Here is a 17,214-nt window from a genome sequence, read left to right as displayed (position 1 = left end):
TGTGACGCCGGATTCATTTTGTGGTATGTGAGCTACCAAAGCAAATAACCACCGCCGTCTCTGACTAGCGCAGCTGCGGCTGTAGGCAACTTCTGAGTCGGGGCTGTGTTGTGCAATATACAGTACTTATCAATAAATGATCATTTGATCAAAGAGAGCTAGAATTTTCTTTACACTTTCTCATGCACTCCAAATCATTATTAAAGTTAGAAAATGTACTTCCTGGTAATTGATGCTACGCAGTGGCAGAAAAGGGGTGGTACTTGCAAAATGATCAATATGTCAATAAAACGCAAAGCTGGTACAGTTGTTCCACTTTATTCCCATAATTTATTCCCGTAATTCTTCGTCACTTTTCAACTTTCCGTGGCTTCAGTCCGTTGAAAGATTTATTTTTGCCGGCAGGATTTTCAGCGGATGCTCCTTGCAGGCCGTACAAAAGTAAGGAAAGGCTTTTGGGGTAATGACATCATTGAAGGTGTACAGTGGTACTCTCTCGTCGGGGTCATAAAAGGTCACCTTTCCTCGGTCCATGTCCAAAAGCACCCTGATCACATCCGGCTTGGTCGTCATATTGAGCGGCTCCCAAGGCGCCGTGCAGGCTTTGTGCTCGCCGTTGCGAAAGCGTATCGTCCAGAATCCTTCACCGGGCGTGAGCACGTGCTTGCCCTTCCTGTTGATGGACTCACTGGCCACGCCCACCACCCAGTAGGTGTTCTTCTTCACCTCCACGCTCCAGCTGTGGCGCCCGGAAGAGTAACCCTCGGCGCCCAGCATCTCCGCGCTGATATCGAAACGTTCCGGGTTGTTTGGAACTTTGAAGTTCTGCGTGGAGTTTTGAACCACCATCAGGTCCTCGGATAGGATGAAGCAGTTGGCCGCCGTGTTGGGATCCACGATGACTGGACCTTACGATGAAAAAGAGGCCATATTGTTAAAGTTTTAGGGAAATAATCTTGGAAAGGGCTGCACGGTGTTCGAGTGTTTAGTGGGCAGGCCTTACAGCTAGGAGCCCCGAGTTCAATTCCACCCTCGGTCATGTCTGTGTGGAGTTTGCATGTTCTCCCCGTGCATGCGTGGGTTTTCTCCGGGTACTCCGGTTTCCTCCCACATTCCAAAAACATGCTAGGTTAATTGGTGACTCCAAATTGTCCATAGAGAGTGGTTAGCAGGCAGGCCTCACAGCTAGGAGACCCAAGTTCAATTCCACCCCCGGCCATCTCTGTGTGGAAGTTTGCATATTCTCCCTGTGTATGCATGGGTTTTCTCCGGGTATTCCGGTTTCTTCCCACATTCCAAATACATGCTAGGTTAATTGGCGACTCCAAATTGTCCATAGGTATGAATGTGAGTGTGAATGGTTGTTTGTCTATATGTGCCCTGTGATTGGCTGGCCACCAGTCCAGGGTGTACCCCGCCTCTTGCCTGAAGACAACTGGGATAGGCTCCAGCACCCCCTGCGACCCTCGTGAGGATAAGAGGTAGAAAATGAATTAATGAATGAAAGGAACCTCTTATGCTGATTTTCCGACCCTTTATATTGAGTTGTGGACTCCTATAGAGCAGCTACACACAATAACCTGCACACAACCTTTCTAGATCTTCTACCCCGCCTTTCTCACAAAGACAGCTGGGATAGGCTCCAGCGACCCTCGTGAGGATAAGCGGTAGAAAATGAATGAATGTGGGAAAGAGTGATTCACTGTTATGGGAATTAATGCCCACTTCTCATAGTATTAGGAAGACTTATTTAAATTTTATATATAAATTGAATGGAAAACCCTATTAAATGTATAAATTCCCTGTTAAATGACATTAATTCATGAATTCCCATGGATAGTAAACATGTACAAGTCTTCTCAGGACATTGAATTGATCGCAACTGGAACGTTCAGGTTGTCTTAAAAGCGGCATTGTATTTTAATGACTGTTGTTTTGCACCCCTAAAGGGTTAAAACCGTTGGTGTTCGGGCCTGCCTCCGCCTTAGAGGATACATTCTGTGGATCCTACACCATCCTTTCACACTATACCTGGTCTATTTAGTCTTTGAGCGTGAATTCACCAACTTCGCGATGGATTCAACGCCCTAAGAAGACATGGATGAGTGAGAATATTCCCAGGCATTTGTTAAAGGACTCACTGTATTTGACTATTTTCTTCATCTTCTCCCACACTTGATATTTGAGTCTTCCGAGATGCTTCGCCACATCGATCAGCGCACCAGAAAGCAATTCTGGCTCAAAGGAATTGATCCAGGTTCTGTAAATGCACGGTATACATTGAGTTATCTTGTGTTCTGTGAGATAAGTAAGTCTTTAAATCAAACGTACCTTCTGATGATTTCTTTGTAATTCTGAAAACAACAACAAAAACAATCCTCACTGCATTGTTTTCGACAATTGTGTTACATATCCAAAATATGTTGATGGAATCGTACTTTAAGAAATGGGATGTCTTGTGTTCTCATCTCCTGTTCCACCAAGCGGATCACATTAGAGAGCGACGCCATCTCCTCGTTCATCTCCTCGATGCTATGCTGGATCATCAGGTTCTTCTGAGCCTCCTCGGCTTTCAATGCGGAGAGCCTGGCTTCCTCCTGCTCCTTCAGGAAGCGATGGAGCGCCTCGAATTCAGCTTTGATCTGAGTCTCTGTGTGTTCTGCCTGGCACTGCGTGAGAAGATTTGAGTGACAGGTCAGTTGCATGCTCACGTTTATGGTAATGGTAATGGTTTTATTTCATTTGAACGTGCAACGGATTACAATTGAATGCATCACATAATCAGTTCATAGTTCCACATGTCCAAAAGGAGTAGGAAGAAGCAAAGCTTAATAAATCCTACCCCTCCATCTGGTACTTTTACAATCAGTAACTGTTACATTTGTTCACTTCCTGCATTTCTAAAAAAATTAAATTAAATTAAATTAAATTAAATTAAATTAAATTAAATTAAATTAAATTAAATTAAATTATTAGTTATTAAATTAATTAATATATTTTAATTTAATTTAATTTTTTTTCATTTGATTTTATTTTTTTTATCACGTACCGAGTAAGGAGATATGATATGAAATAACTCCTTCTATAAGAAATAAGGAGTTAGTATGTTCTCTGTAGGCGGCATTATGAGTTTATTGTGTTCATAACAGATATTTGAATTGTATTTCACCTACTTTTCCACTAGGTAGAGCCACTAAATACTCTTAAAACTCAGCTTTTTGATTGGATTTAGGTGGCAAAAACAATACAGAACTATATTTTCCTGTCTTGTTAGCATCTAACTTTCTCATTAATAGATGACCTCATGTACAGTATACACAATGTATGGACATATGTAACTATTTCCATGAGATAGCTGTGTTTGGAACCGTACCTTGACATGCTCGACCATGTCTTCACACACCATTTTGGCCGTCTTGTACAGCTGCAGCTTCTCCTTCAAAGGCCGCAGGGCACCTCTCAGCTCCTCCTAGAAAACCAATCGACGGGTAAAATTTAAAGTAAAACATAATTGAGATTAATTGAAATCTATCAGTCTGTAAAAGGTTATAAAGCTATTTTCTAAAGCTTTGGGGCTCCAGCAAAACACAGTGAGAGCCATTATCCACAAATGTTGAAAACATGGAAGAGTGGTGAACATTCCCAGGAGTGGCCGACCAACTAAAATGACCCCATGAGCAAAGTGACACCTCATCCAAGAGGTCACAAAAGACCCCACATCAACTTCCAAATAACTGGGGAATCTTGGAGGAAGATGAAACAAAAAGAACATTGTCTGAATTTTGCCAGAAAACATCTTGAACTACACTGTAGTCTGACGAGACAAAAGTTGAACTTTTCAGAAGGTGTATCATACCAACAGTAAAATATGGTGGTGGTAGTGTGATGGTCTAGGGCTGCTTTCCTGCTTCAGGACCTGGAATTCTGCTCTCTAACATCCTGAAGGAGAATCTGATCATCTTTTGGTGGCCTCAAGCTGAAACTATCCCGGGTTCTGAAGCAGGACAATGATCCAAAACCTCTGGATGAAGACTTTGGAGTGACCTAGTCAAAGTCCTGACCTGAATCCTATTGAGATGCTGTGGCATGACCTTAAAAAGGCTTCATGCTGGGAAACCCTCCATTGCGACTGAATGACAACAATTCTGCAAAGATGAGTGGGCCAAAATTCCTCCAGAGCGCTGTAAGAGACTCATTGCTCAGCCAATCACAGGGCACATATAGACAAACAACCATTCACACTCACATTCATACCTATGGACAATTTGGAGTCGCTAATTAACCTAGCATGTTTTTGGAATGTGGGAGGAAACCGGAGTACCCGGAGAAAACCCACACATGCACGGGGAGAACATGCAAACTCCACACAGAGATGGCCGAGGGTGGAATTGAACTCGGGTCTCCTAGCTGTGAGGCCTGAACGTTAACCACTTGTGCACCATGCAGCCATTAACCGTGACAAATATACAATAAAAGTAGGCTAAACACTTTCTCACACCACTGTACAGTAAATGTATCACCTCATGATATTATGACACATTTGATTATTATTTTCATTCATTCAGGCTTATATTAAAATGAGATGTCAAGGTGCCAAGCAGAAATTAGTATGAACTATCTTGGAATTTATTTTAAATGAGATTTGATGACAAAAAAAATACTCCAAAACTGTATGCAGTACAAATATTCAGTCAAAACATTCAGCATTTTCAATTTTTGCTTTGGCTGGCCACATATAGCAGACCCAATCTGGATCCAGCGCCTTGAGTTGGACACCTGTGCTTTTAAGACAAGGTCATTGCGGCATGTGGCGTGGAGCGTAAATGAAGATGCCATGATGCGATGGCGCCTCATAAATGGATGACATCTGTGACGAAGGCTCAGGCTGGGCGACCTGATGACAAGCGTAAACCTAAACTCACTCAGCTTTGGGGCCAAGCGTGTATTCTTTTCACATTCGTACCGCAAGAGAGGCGGGCGGGACGGGTATGCAGCAGAATGGAAGCAGTATCATAAAAACCTGCAGGGGGTCTCGAGTTTCAGGCCCCATGCGGCAACAGTCGACCAAAAATATACATCTATTATTAGAATGTGAATTATCTCTGCTAAACATCAACATGAATATTCCAGAAAGTCAATAGCAATGGGAAGGATAAAGCCATAAAATATTAAATTAAGAAATTAAATAAAAAAATGTATTGAATTAAAAAAAAGAATAAGAAGTTTGAGGAAAATATAAAAATTATTTAATTAAAAATAAAAATGTACATCTATTATTAGAATGTGAATTATCTCTGCTAAACATCAACATGAATATTCCAGAACGTCAAATAGCAGTGGGAAGGAAAAAGCCATAACATATTAAATCAATAAATAAAAAAAGATATTGAACTAAAAAAAAAGAATAAGAAGTTTGAGGAAAATATTAAAATTATTTAATTAATAAAAATATACATCTATTATTAGAATGTGTATTATCTCTGCTAAACGTCAACATTAATATTCCAGAAAGTCAATAACAGTGGGAAGGAAAACCCATAACATATTAAATTAATGAATTAAATAAAAATATTTATTGAATTTTTAAAAAAGAATAAGAAGTTTGAGGAAAATATTAAAATTATTTAATTAAAAATAAAAATATACATCTATTATTAGAATGTGTATTATCTCTGCTAAACATCAACATTAATATTCCAGAAAGTCAATAGCAGTGGGCAGTAAAAAGCCATAACATATTAAATTACTAAATTACAAAAATATTGAATAAAAAAAAGAATAAGACGTTTGAGGAAAATATTAAAATTATTTAATTAAAAATAAAATACATAAAAATAAATGTTAACAAAATTTAATAAAAGTAATGAATAAAACAGTAATCACAAACAACAACAAAATAATTTCAACTAATTCTTTTTAAATATAATATTATATGTATATGTCATAATTACATTGAAAAATGCATAATATACTGTCAATCAAACCTACAAATATTTGACCCATAATTTTCCATCCATCATTGCTAGAGTGTGTCAATAACACCATTATTGATTATTGGTACTAATGTGGCTGACGTGGCTTTACTTACCTTACAGTCATGAGCTCCTTCTCCAATGGGATACAGTCTGTGTCCTCTGTGGGCTGCGGCCTTCCCACACATTCCACAAATGGGCTCCAGGTCTTCCAAGCAGAAGAGCGTGAACTTCTCCCCATGTTCGGCGCAAGCCTCTGGGTCTCTCTTTCCCCTGTCGTCTGTCACGAAGGCCTCACGGGCCCTCTCCAGCACCATCTGATCCATGGAGGTAAGAAAGGAAATCGGGCACTTGTGGGTCCTGTGAGACAATGTGGACGCTATTAAGCGGACGGGCAGAGGTCACCGGGTAGGTGAGCATGTCCGGCAGCCATGAGCAAGACAGGAAAATATCAGAGGGGCCCCTCCCACTCCCTGACCCCCACCCTCCCCCATGCAGGACAACCTCAGACTTTAAGCCCAGAAATAAGTGTTAATACCCAAGCTCCCAGAGGCATATCTCATGTCGGGCCGCGTTGTTTGACTATGCATGTTGCACGTTCTCAAATAAACACTGCACGTCTAAATAGAACAAAAGGGCTTACTTACAAGCTAGTGTGTCACGGCTCGCAAAGCCCGAGAAAGACAGAGGGGGGAAGAATTGATGACGCCAAAATATTTGAACTCAGTAACGACATGATCCCCTTCGTGATATTCGAGATGCATGTTGAAAATCATACAAATAAATAATAATAATTAACATGTCACATAATTGATAATAGATAGATTGATTATCCAATCCAATCCACTTAATTTATATAGCACGTTTTATAAACAGTTTCCAAAGTGCTGCACAGACTAGTAAAATAAAAACTACAATACAATAAATACAATAAATAAAGATACAAATTGAATTTAATCCAAAACTAAAAGATCAAATCAGAAAAAAAATAGTAAAATAGATATTAAAATATTAAAAACAAGCAAAGCAATAAAAGTATTTAAAAAAACAATTAAAATGAAAAAAATAAAAAATGAAATTAAGATTATTAATTAAGATGAAAAATTGCTTGCATTTTTAAAATTTAAATAATTACATTTCTATATTATATTATTTATATTGGGCCACACAGTAGTATTATATCTTTATATTATCATCATTGAAATAATTCATTATATTTCATTATAATTAAGTTAATTATATCAGTATTATTTATTAAATACATTTATATATTTTTTTATAAATTAATAAAATAAAAAAATGTCATTAGAGTTTTTAAAGAGTTAAATAAAATAAAATAATAAATATATAAATATATAAATATATAAATATATAAATATATAAATATATAAATATATAAATATATAAATATATAAATATATAAATATATAAATATATAAATATATAAATTAAGTGATTATGTTAACTAGGGATGTCCAATACTGGCTTTTTTGCCGAAAACTGATATTGTCCAACTCTCAATTTCCGATTAAAATAAAATAAAATAAAATAAAATAAAATAAAATAAAATAAAATAAAATAAAATAAAATAAAATAAAATAAAATAAAATAAACAATTACCGATACTGGTATCATGATTGGGAAAAAATCTGATACAGATATCAACTGCATTTTTATGCTGATATCTGTACCGATAATTATCAGACATCCCTAGTAGTAGTAGTTGTAGTAGTGATGTGAAAATATGACAATGTTCAGTTTTCATGGGGGGTAATCTGATACCGATATCAACCAATGTCGGGCCGATAATTAGCGGACATCCCAAATATTAATATGAATTAAATTCTGCAAACATTTCTGCAAACATGACTTATTTGACTATAAAATAATTTCATTAAAACTATGATGTGATGATAACTTATAATGTATAATATACTGCATTATGCTGAGAGCTGGTTCCTGATCACATGAAGATGCGCATTACTGTCCTAATTTGAACTGTAATATAGTATTATGTTGTGGGAGCAAATTACTAGAACTAAAATAGGCCGCAAACATGTGGAGTTGAAATCTTCCAGGGAGGGGGGTGGGGGGGGGTACAATCCTGCCAGTAGTGCAGTGTATAACATGATTGAGTTTCCCTCACAAGTGCTATTTTAGGACACGCAGTCCGCTGTCAAAGCAGGCAGGTGAAGCCACAAACAATGTGAAGTGTATTTGTGGCGACTTCAACTATTTACTACGACTAACTTTGTTGTTGTCATTGGAGTAGACTGATGCTACGCTATGGTGCATGTCTCCTATAGGAATAGTCCTACTGCATTCTGCCGGTGAAAGCTTAATCTCCCCCTCATCCTCACGGACCAAATGAGTCATCTATATAGTCTTGTCCACACTAGCAAGAGGGCGGCGGTTCAGAGTTAATGGGGGGGAGCTGCTAACTGACGGGAGTCAACAGATGCCTACTCAGATGCCATGCTAAATTGGTAGTACCCCCCCCCCACCCGCCCCATGCAAGTCACCCTTTTAACATGCATTCTTGTGCTATAACATCATTTAGACGTCAATAAGTCTTCAGGTTCCACAATAGTGGATTGTTCCAAATATGATGGGCGGGCTCATCTAGCTAGGGGGGCGGGTCAGAGGGCGGTAACATGTTCATACATGATGTCATGACAACTTGAACTTCAAAAGAGAGTGACTGAAAAGTGAGAGAGATGATACATTTTCTCATGTTTGATGCTGTGCTGCATGGCGACCGAGTGGTTAGCACACAGGCCTCACAGCTAGGAGACCCGAGTTCAATTCCACCCTCGGCTATCTCTGTGTGGAGTTTGCATGTTCTCCACGTGTATGCGTGTTTTTTTTTCCAGGTACTCCGGTTTCCTCCCACATTCCAAAAACATTGTAGGTTAATTGGGGACTCCAAATTGTCCATAGCGAGTGGTTAGCACGCAGGCCTCACAGCTAGGAGACCCGAGTTCAATTCCACCCTCGGCCGATCTCTGTGGAGTTTGCATGTTCTCCCCGTGCATGCGTGGGTTTTTTTCTCCGGGTACTCCGGTTTCCTCCCACATTCCAAAAACATGCTAGGTTAATTAGCGACTCCAAATTGTCCATAGGTATGAATGTGAGTGTGAATGGTTGTTTGTCTATATGTGCCCTGTTATTGGCTGGCGACCAGTCCCGGGTGTACGCCGCCTCTCACCCGAAGACAGCTGGGATAGGCTCCAGCACCCCTGCAACCCTCTTGAGGAGAAGCAGTAGAAAATGAATGAATGAATGAATGAATAAATGAATGTCACAGTTAAATGTTTCATATCATCAAACAAATGTAAATATTACTCAATGACAACACAGCTGAACACAAAATGAAGTTTTTCAATGAAACTTAACCTTAAAGTACATGTCCCTGTGTGAAAAAGTGATTCACACATAATAATAACTGGTTGGACCTAACAAATGCAAATCAAGCGTTTATGATAACTTGCAATGAGTCTCTTACAGCGCTGTGGAGGAATTTTGGCCCACTCATCTTTACAGAATTGTTGTCATTCAGTCGCAATGGAGGGTTTTCCAGCCTTGTGCCCTGTGATTGGCTGGCGACCAGTCCAGGGTGTACCCCGCCGCTCGCTTGAAGACAGCTGGGATAGGCTCCAGCACCCCTCACAACCCTCGTGAGGATAAGCGGTAGAAAATGAATGAATGTTTGGTGCTGATAAGTATTCTCTACGGGAGGGGTGGGCAAGATTTTTGATTTGGATTAAACAATTTAGCGAGGGGGGGGCCTATCAAGCAAAATGACTTGCAGAATTTTTTTTTTAAACATTCCAATGTAGGTATACTATAAATATTTCATTCATTCATTCATTTTCTACCGATTATCCTCATGAGGGTCGCGGGGGGTGCTGGAGCCTATCCCAGCTGTCTTCCGGCAAGATGTGGGGTACACCCTGGACTGGTGGCCAGCCAATCACAGGGCACATATAGACAAACAACCATTCACACTCACATTCATACCTATGGACAATTTGGAGTTGCCAATTAACCTAGCATGTTTTTGGAATGTGGGAGGAAACCGGAGTACCCGGAAAAAACTCACGCATGCACGGGGAGAACATGCAAACTCCACACAGAGATGGCTGAGGGTGGAATTGAACCCTGGTCCCCTAGCTATGAGGTCTGCATGCTAACCACTCGCCCGCCGTGCAGCCTCCCATATTATTATTATTAGGGTAAATACTATAAATATTTCAACCTTTTGTTGTTAAAGAGCACTTTTGTTTCATTGTATTTTTTTTAATGCGCTGCAAGCCAATAAAAAACAAGCCCCCCCATGGCAGTACATAGATGAACATGTTATTATGTTTTCCCTTGGGGCTTCATAAATCTTAATAGGAGAAAACAAGACCGTTGAACCGTCGACACTCGCTCAACCCGTCTTTCCGGATTTTTATTTGCAAGTCGTATGAAGAAAAAATAACATGTTCACCGTGTTGACTTTATTAATGATTTTTCACATCACTGATAACCAACACAGTGCTTTGAAGAAACATATATTGTAGTTAGCGGTTGTTAGCTTAGCTGCAGTAGCAAGAAAGATATGTAACAACAAACGGCATACCGAGAATGTATGCAAGAGATAAAAAAAAAAATAAAACACACACAAAAAAAATCCAACTACGTCAAAGCTCTCGAACATGTGAGCTTTTGCATGCGGCTCACATGACAATACAGCATCGTCGTCGCCATGACACCGTGTCAATACAATAATGTGCTCTCATAAGTACTATTCAGCATGAAATGTTTCACTTGAAATGAAAGAAAAAAAATCCACACATATAAATACACCTCCTGACAGGAAGTCACATGATCAGACTGTATTGCATCATACCGTGAGCTGTTTTTTTTCAAGCGTTGTATAACAGTGTACAGTAATACTAATATTATAAATTGAAAATAGAAAGAGCTCTCAATAATAAACATTGAAGATCTAACTCACATAATATATTTAATTTATTGTATGATTTTAAATAAATTAAAAAATCAGTACTTGATTAATCTTGAATTAATCTGAATTGAAATAAGTGTATTTACATAACATTCTTATTACAGTGTAAGCTCCATTATGTTAGTTAATTAACACTTTGTGGTTTCTGCCTCACATCAGCTTCCTGTCAGGCAGCTCGGACGCCCGTCCGGAACGTTGGTGCCGCACTTCCAGGTGTTTGCTCTGCACGCTGTCGAAATGCAGCAGGAGTTCGGCGTAATCCACTTGGGCCTGCGATGCCCGCTTGGCGGCGGGCTTGCGCTTGGCGTCCATGTACTTGGACTCGTCCACCGTCCTCATGAGCTCCGGGTTGGGGACGCACTGCAGGCGATGCGAGAGAAGCTGGAAGGCCTGGCTCTGAGGGAGGAGCATGAGGAGGCCGTAGAGAGCCTTGATCAGGTAGGGGTTGTTCTCCACATCCAGCAGCTGCAGACGCAGGTACGTGAAGATGGGACTCTCGATGAGCTGCACCAGCTTGTCCACTTCCATTAAGAAGTCCACCGTCACCTCCAGATCGCCGAACTTCTGGATGAGATCATACGCGTGCTGGTAGTTCTGAGTGAGGAAACAAAGCGACACGGTGGCGACGGGGTTGTGGCACCAGGAGCGGTACAGGCAGCAGAAGAGCGCGCAGCTCTCCGCCGTGCGTAGATCTTTCAGCTGATTACGCAACTGGAAGAGCTCGGCGGACGTGAGCAGGATGGTGTTGAGCGTCTGGACCATAGTGGACGCGAACTTGAGGTCCTCCTCCTTAAGCAGGATGTCCGCCATGGAGTGGAAGATGTTCTCGGCGTGGAGCAGCAAGCAGAGCTGGCGGATGATGAAAGCGCCTCTGCTCTCCAGGAGCTTCCTCTCGGTGCTGAAGCGTTTCAGGAGGTTGATCATGAACTTGTAGAAGTACGAGTTCATGCTAGGGGTCGACGGGGAGGATTCAGATGTTTTGGCGCCTGGTTTGCTACCATCTGGCACCTTGAGCTCCAGACCATCGCAGGTGACTGTTAGATCCGTCTGTCCGGCTGGAGAAGATGCAATCTCTGCTAAGACCTCCAGATCTTTAAGTATCACCTCATCCGACTCGTCTGACAGCGTCTTGAGCAGCATCGGGAACAAGCTATCCGTGTGGCGGAACATTTTACGCGGTGTCTTAATATAGAGATGGTACAGCCACTTGAGTACGGCGATGCGGGTCATCATACCGGTGGAGGTGTCATGGAGATGGCGGTCCAACACCTGCACGATTCCATCCAGGTCCAGAGTCACCTGAGATCTGTCGGTGCTCGCCGGAGCGAAGAAGCTAATGTTGCTAAAACTGACAGTTCCCTGTGATGCGTTGAGCGTGTCGCCACTGTCGGGCTCCGCCTTGCTGAGACTATCTTCTCTGGACGGGGACTCGTTGCTCTTCACCTCCTCGTCCTCATTATCATCATCATCATCATCTTCAGGGGTGACCAGTTTCATGAGGCTGTGGTTGCAGGCGCTCGCAGCTTCTTTCGTGTTCTTCTTCCTGTCGTCGTACGAAAGACAAGGAAGTACGGCGGTGAGGATACCGGAAGAATACGGCAGCACTACTCGTCCCGCAAGCTGGATGAACTCCCTCATCCAAGTCATGGCCGTCAGCTGGATGAGATCATTGGTGAGCTTGGCCTCATCCGCTACCTGACAGTGTATAACCAGGATGTTGGCCATCTCTGCAAACTTCACACTGGACGGCGTTTTCTTAATCTCTTTCAGGAACTCCCCGAGAACCACTTCGCAGGTTCTACGGATCTCCTTGCTGTTGTCGCCTAAGATCTGAAAAAGACCGTCAAGGATTTCGGGGAGGTAGTCAAGTAAGTTGATATCGGGTACCGACTCCAGAACGTGAATCCAGGAGATGATGAACTGTCGGGCATATTGATTATTGGAATAAATACGCTCCCGAAGCAAAGGGACAAACGCAACTAAGTCGAACTTGTTGCTTTCTGTCACAATGTCTTTCAGGAGTCGGTCCAGAAGCTCAGACCCGCTCTTGACATTGGGGTCCGGGTCTGCTGCAAGCTTACTGAGTCCATCAAAAAGCAGGTTAAAATGGGGCAGAACAGCACCCCTGGCCACCTTAACGATGTTATACAGAGCCTCGCATGCGTAGTAACGCAAACGGCTGTCCGAGTCATTAAAACAAGTAAGTACAGGCTCAATTAGCTCTTTCAGATACAAACCAGAGTCCTTCCCCAACGCGATGGAGCAAGCAGCCAGGCCTATCAGTCCTCCTTTGCGGCTGTGCGGGTGCTGAGAGAGCGCAAACTCCGAGGCCAGAATTTGGATCACGTGACGGATCTGCGTGGAGTTGTTTTGAGCCACGAACTCCCGTACCAGTTTCTCGATCTCCAGTGCCGCCACTTTCCTCTTCTCGTACAGTTTATCATTGAGAGCCCTTACGATGTTGGGCGTCAATGGCGAAAAGTCCTTCTCTGTGTTCATTGTCGCGGCGGTGGTCCAAACAAGCTGTCTTTTTATGTTTTATTCTAGTTAAAGACTAACGAATAAAGCGATAAAATGATTTCATTTACATGAAATGATGCGAAAAAACGATCTCTTGACAGAACCAGGAAGCGGCAAGTAAATGCAACGCAGCTGACCGGTTGTTTCCGCCGGAAGTGTGTGACTGTTATTCTTCTTCTTTTGGTTTAATGGCGGAGTTTTAAAAAAGGTGCACACCGCCATCTACTGTACCAGAGTATGCAACTACCACCATGTGACTTTTTTTTTTTTTATTAATTCAGCTAGTGAGAAAGACGAAAATAATAATAACTGTAATATTCTAATCATATATATTATTTTATTACGTCACTGATTTATGATAAATTCTTAGCAAAAACGATCTTGATCGTTGCTTTTACCGGAAATACGTCACATATTATGACCGTGTGCCATACCGCTAGATTTGGTGTCAATCCGATACCAAGTAAATACACAGCCGATATCGATACCGATACTTTGTGAAAAAATTAAGCAATCTGAATCAATCAACATCTGAATTAACGGTTATGGTCTTTTTGTGATTTACCTTATAGATTATTAATCAGTTTAAATTCAATTTTACAGTTTATACGTCAATATAAAATACATTGTTAGCACAATTATCACCCCACAACCAATATTATAAAAGATGTAATGTAAAGTAGTATAGATCTTGCATTTTGAATGAAACCGCTGCAGTTGGACTGGAAACCTGCTGAATGACAATTATTGATATTTCCATGGGTATCGATTAATATTGATACCAATGTTGGAATCGGTATTTGGATCGATCATCCATCCACTACCGACTATTCTCATAATCTGATTGGTTGACGCTCGTTTTGAATGTTAGCCTTGATGTTAGCTGCTTCCCTGTGATTGTTTAATGAAACTTGCATTGTACACTCATTTATTTCTGATTAATTCTTACTTCCGGAAACGTCTTTAGTCATAGAGAAACGTTTGGGAAAGACGAACGCGATGGAGTTGACTGATTCTCTCCAATCAAAGCTTTCCACCATCATGGACACAATGGTAATGCCCGCCTTGGCAGAGCTCTGCAAGGTGGTGGGTGAGGAAACGGCCGAGCTTCGTTTGGAACTGGCCCGGCTTCGGACTCTTAACACGGCCCTGGCGGAGAAGGTCAACAAGCTGGATAGTGGGTCGACTGGTGCCGGAAGTGTCGCCTCCAATTCGAGGATAAAATGTGCTGTGGCCGTTCAAACTGAACAAACAGTGGAAGCCAATGCAGACGGTACCGAGTGATTACTTTCATCCTGAATATCAGGGGTGTTTACAAATGGGACAGTTGGCGAACTTCCCTTCAGAGAATATAATACGGTTGGGACCTCTTCTATTTTATGAAAAAGTCATATATATTTTTTAGAAGTGGTATTTTTACAGTATTTTCAAATGTGTATCCTCAAGCATGGTATAGGGGGTCCCCAGCCATACATGTATTTAAAAAATAATATACAGCTGCGTCTCGGCCAGAAGTCAACTGGGGTAGGCTCCAGCGACCCTCGTGAGAATAAGCGGTATAGAAAATGAATTATTGGACGCATAGTAGTTAAGTGGTTAGCATGTTGGCCACACAGTCAGTGTCTGTAGTAGACTCCAGCATACCCACGACGGTCGTGGGGATAAGCGGTATAGAAAATTTATTATTGGGCGCATTGTGGATAAGTGGTTAGCATATTAGCCACACAGTCAGCATCTGCGTTTTGGCCAGAAGTCAACTGGAGTAGGCTCCAGCATACCCGCGACCCTCGTGAGGATGAACGGTATAGAAAATTTATTATTGGACGCATGGTGGATAAGTGGTTAGCATATTAGCCACACAGTCAGCATCTGCATTTTGGCCAGAAGTCAACTGGGGTAGGCACCAGCATACCGCCGAGCTCTGTGAGGATAAGCGGTATAGAAAATTAATTATTATTATACGTGAGTAGTGACTTGTCCCGCGTTGTTAGACGGTCCTTGAAAGCACCACCTAATTTTCTCCCACAAAGTTGAGTGCTAATGAGCAAATTTTCGGCAGTACACCTCTCTTATAAACAAACTCCAGGCTTGTACTGGTGGTCTGTATTCATTTAGTGCTGTTAATTTGATGTTATGTAATGTTTTACATAGGTTTTGTGTTAAATCTTTTTGGGGGACTAGCTAGCACGCTGTTAATGCTATTTGGATCAACTCTAATCTTCAGCTATGGTCACTGTGACTAAAATCTGCCAATATCGAACTACTCAATTAATGAAGATTATCCAGTGACCGTATTCATTTATGTGGCTTTTGTGAACGTCTAACTTCAGATGGAGACATAAGAGAGGAATTGTGTCTTCGCCTGTGGAAAGAAAGATACCATTGTAGTCAGAAGGAAGACAATTCCACATCTCAGCAAGGAGAAAAGGTGAGATATGTTTCATATAAGACTCATTGTGCTACTACGTCCACAATTTGAGGAAACAATTCAGAGTCCTTTTTTTCTCCTAAAAAAAAAACTTAGAATTGCATTTTACAGCAGTTTTATTGTGTTTTGCAGGGTGTGATGTCCAAATTTCCTGTGGTTCATATCAAAAGGGACAGTCATATCAGTGACATTGCCAACCATCAAAAAGGTACAATAAAAAGGTGGCATAACTAATTAGAATTTTCAGATGCACATTTGGTTATTTTTTTATTGTATTTCTGTGTAACAGAACAGCAAGAAGAAACAAAAGGCGATCTCAACATGGAGGTGGATAAGTCACCGCAAAAGAGCTTCGAGTTGGACGGTTCAGCAGATTTCTATGTAGACATGGAGGACAACTCTAACACCAACAAAAAATTTTCCTGTAACCAATGTGGCCTGGTGTTTTTTAACAAGGGCACACTGACTCTACACCAAAAACAGCACATCATCAACACCACCTTCTGCTTCAAATGCAAAAAGCAATTCCTGCACTCGACTAATCTGAAATCTCACGTATGCCAACCTCAAATCTCTATTGTTGACGCTACAAAAACATGCGAGGTGTGCGGTAAGACATTTACCAGCCCCTCTGGTTTAGAGATGCACAAAGTGGTTCACACTGGGGCAAGGCCTTTTGTGTGCTCCTTCTGCGGGAAAGGATTCACACAAAAGGGCAACATGAAAAATCACATGCGAATCCATACGGGCAAGAAACTATTTCGCTGTACTCAATGTGACATGTCATTCATGCAGAGTGTTCAACTTAAACATCATTCATTGTTGCATCATGGCAGCAGTTAAACAGTCCAACACAGGGAGGTCTATTAACATCTAATTTTTCCAACTTTACTTTGCTATTTTGAAAAAAAAAAACTGTTTATACCGTTGTTAACACTCAGTTGGGAATTTTATTAAATCAAGATTTTGTTTTTAACTTTAAAAATGTCATTTAATTTTTACTATCGTTGACTTGAAGTTAATACACAGCGTTAACGAGTGCTTAATATCAGGAAGTTATAATAAACAGGAAGTGTCATGTTGATTTGTGCAATTTGATTGGTTCAGCTACCGGAAGTACGTCTCCAGCTACATTCACAAGGCTAACATCGAAGGCTTGAAGTGTCATGTACTTTTTTGTTCATGTGATTCTGCTTATACTGTTTTATACTGTTTTGTAATTGAAGTTTGTAATAAAATACATATTTTAAAAAAAGGCTTGAAGCGTCATGTTGATTTGTGCA

General features: G+C 41.0%; 3 protein-coding genes across 3 annotated transcripts; 1 reads left to right on the top strand and 2 right to left on the bottom strand.

Moving 5' to 3' along the window:
* Positions 1–317: 317 nt before the first annotated feature.
* trim35-13 (tripartite motif containing 35-13) lies at positions 318–6,412 on the bottom strand. Its single transcript, XM_058050290.2, has 6 exons — positions 6,089–6,412; positions 3,374–3,469; positions 2,439–2,669; positions 2,332–2,354; positions 2,142–2,260; positions 318–908 (listed from the first exon to the last, which is right to left on the bottom strand). The coding sequence occupies exons 1-6, from the start codon at positions 6,296–6,298 to the stop codon at positions 373–375; spliced, it is 1,215 nt and encodes a 404-aa protein (XP_057906273.2). The 5' UTR covers positions 6,299–6,412; the 3' UTR covers positions 318–372.
* A 4,214-nt stretch (positions 6,413–10,626) lies between these two features.
* On the bottom strand, positions 10,627–13,663 carry vac14 (vac14 homolog (S. cerevisiae)). The gene has a single exon (XM_058050267.2). It carries the CDS (start codon positions 13,480–13,482, stop codon positions 11,134–11,136), a length of 2,349 nt encoding a protein of 782 aa, XP_057906250.2. The 5' UTR covers positions 13,483–13,663; the 3' UTR covers positions 10,627–11,133.
* Positions 13,664–14,343: 680 nt separating this feature from the next.
* On the top strand, positions 14,344–17,189 carry LOC131103768 (uncharacterized). The gene is made up of 4 exons (XM_058050293.2): positions 14,344–14,776; positions 15,834–15,931; positions 16,064–16,139; positions 16,221–17,189. Exons 1-4 carry the CDS (start codon positions 14,503–14,505, stop codon positions 16,772–16,774), a joined length of 1,002 nt encoding a protein of 333 aa, XP_057906276.2. The 5' UTR covers positions 14,344–14,502; the 3' UTR covers positions 16,775–17,189.
* Positions 17,190–17,214: the final 25 nt, after the last annotated feature.

Source organism: Doryrhamphus excisus, linkage group LG16, assembly GCF_037039965.1.
Source record: "Doryrhamphus excisus strain RoL-2023G ecotype Guam linkage group LG16, RoL_Dexc_Guam_v1.1, whole genome shotgun sequence".
NCBI classification, from domain to species: Eukaryota; Metazoa; Chordata; class Actinopteri; order Syngnathiformes; family Syngnathidae; genus Doryrhamphus; species Doryrhamphus excisus.
This window is presented reverse-complemented; position numbering and strand designations above follow the sequence as displayed.

Excerpts from the sequence above, each read along its gene's own strand:
- trim35-13 (XM_058050290.2), bottom strand. The coding sequence starts at position 6,298 with ATGGATCAGATGGTGCTGGAGAGGGCCCGTGAGGCCTTCGTGACAGAC. Across the intron at positions 2,355-2,438 it reads AAGACATCCCATTTCTTAAA|AATTACAAAGAAATCATCAG; the intron begins GTACGATTCCAT and ends TGTTGTTTTCAG. Across the intron at positions 2,261-2,331 it reads TACAAAGAAATCATCAGAAG|AACCTGGATCAATTCCTTTG; the intron begins GTACGTTTGATT and ends GTGCATTTACAG.
- vac14 (XM_058050267.2), bottom strand. The coding sequence starts at position 13,482 with ATGAACACAGAGAAGGACTTTTCGCCATTGACGCCCAACATCGTAAGG.
- LOC131103768 (XM_058050293.2), top strand. The coding sequence starts at position 14,503 with ATGGAGTTGACTGATTCTCTCCAATCAAAGCTTTCCACCATCATGGAC. Across the intron at positions 14,777-15,833 it reads AGTGGAAGCCAATGCAGACG|ATGGAGACATAAGAGAGGAA; the intron begins GTACCGAGTGAT and ends GTCTAACTTCAG. Across the intron at positions 16,140-16,220 it reads CATTGCCAACCATCAAAAAG|AACAGCAAGAAGAAACAAAA; the intron begins GTACAATAAAAA and ends TCTGTGTAACAG.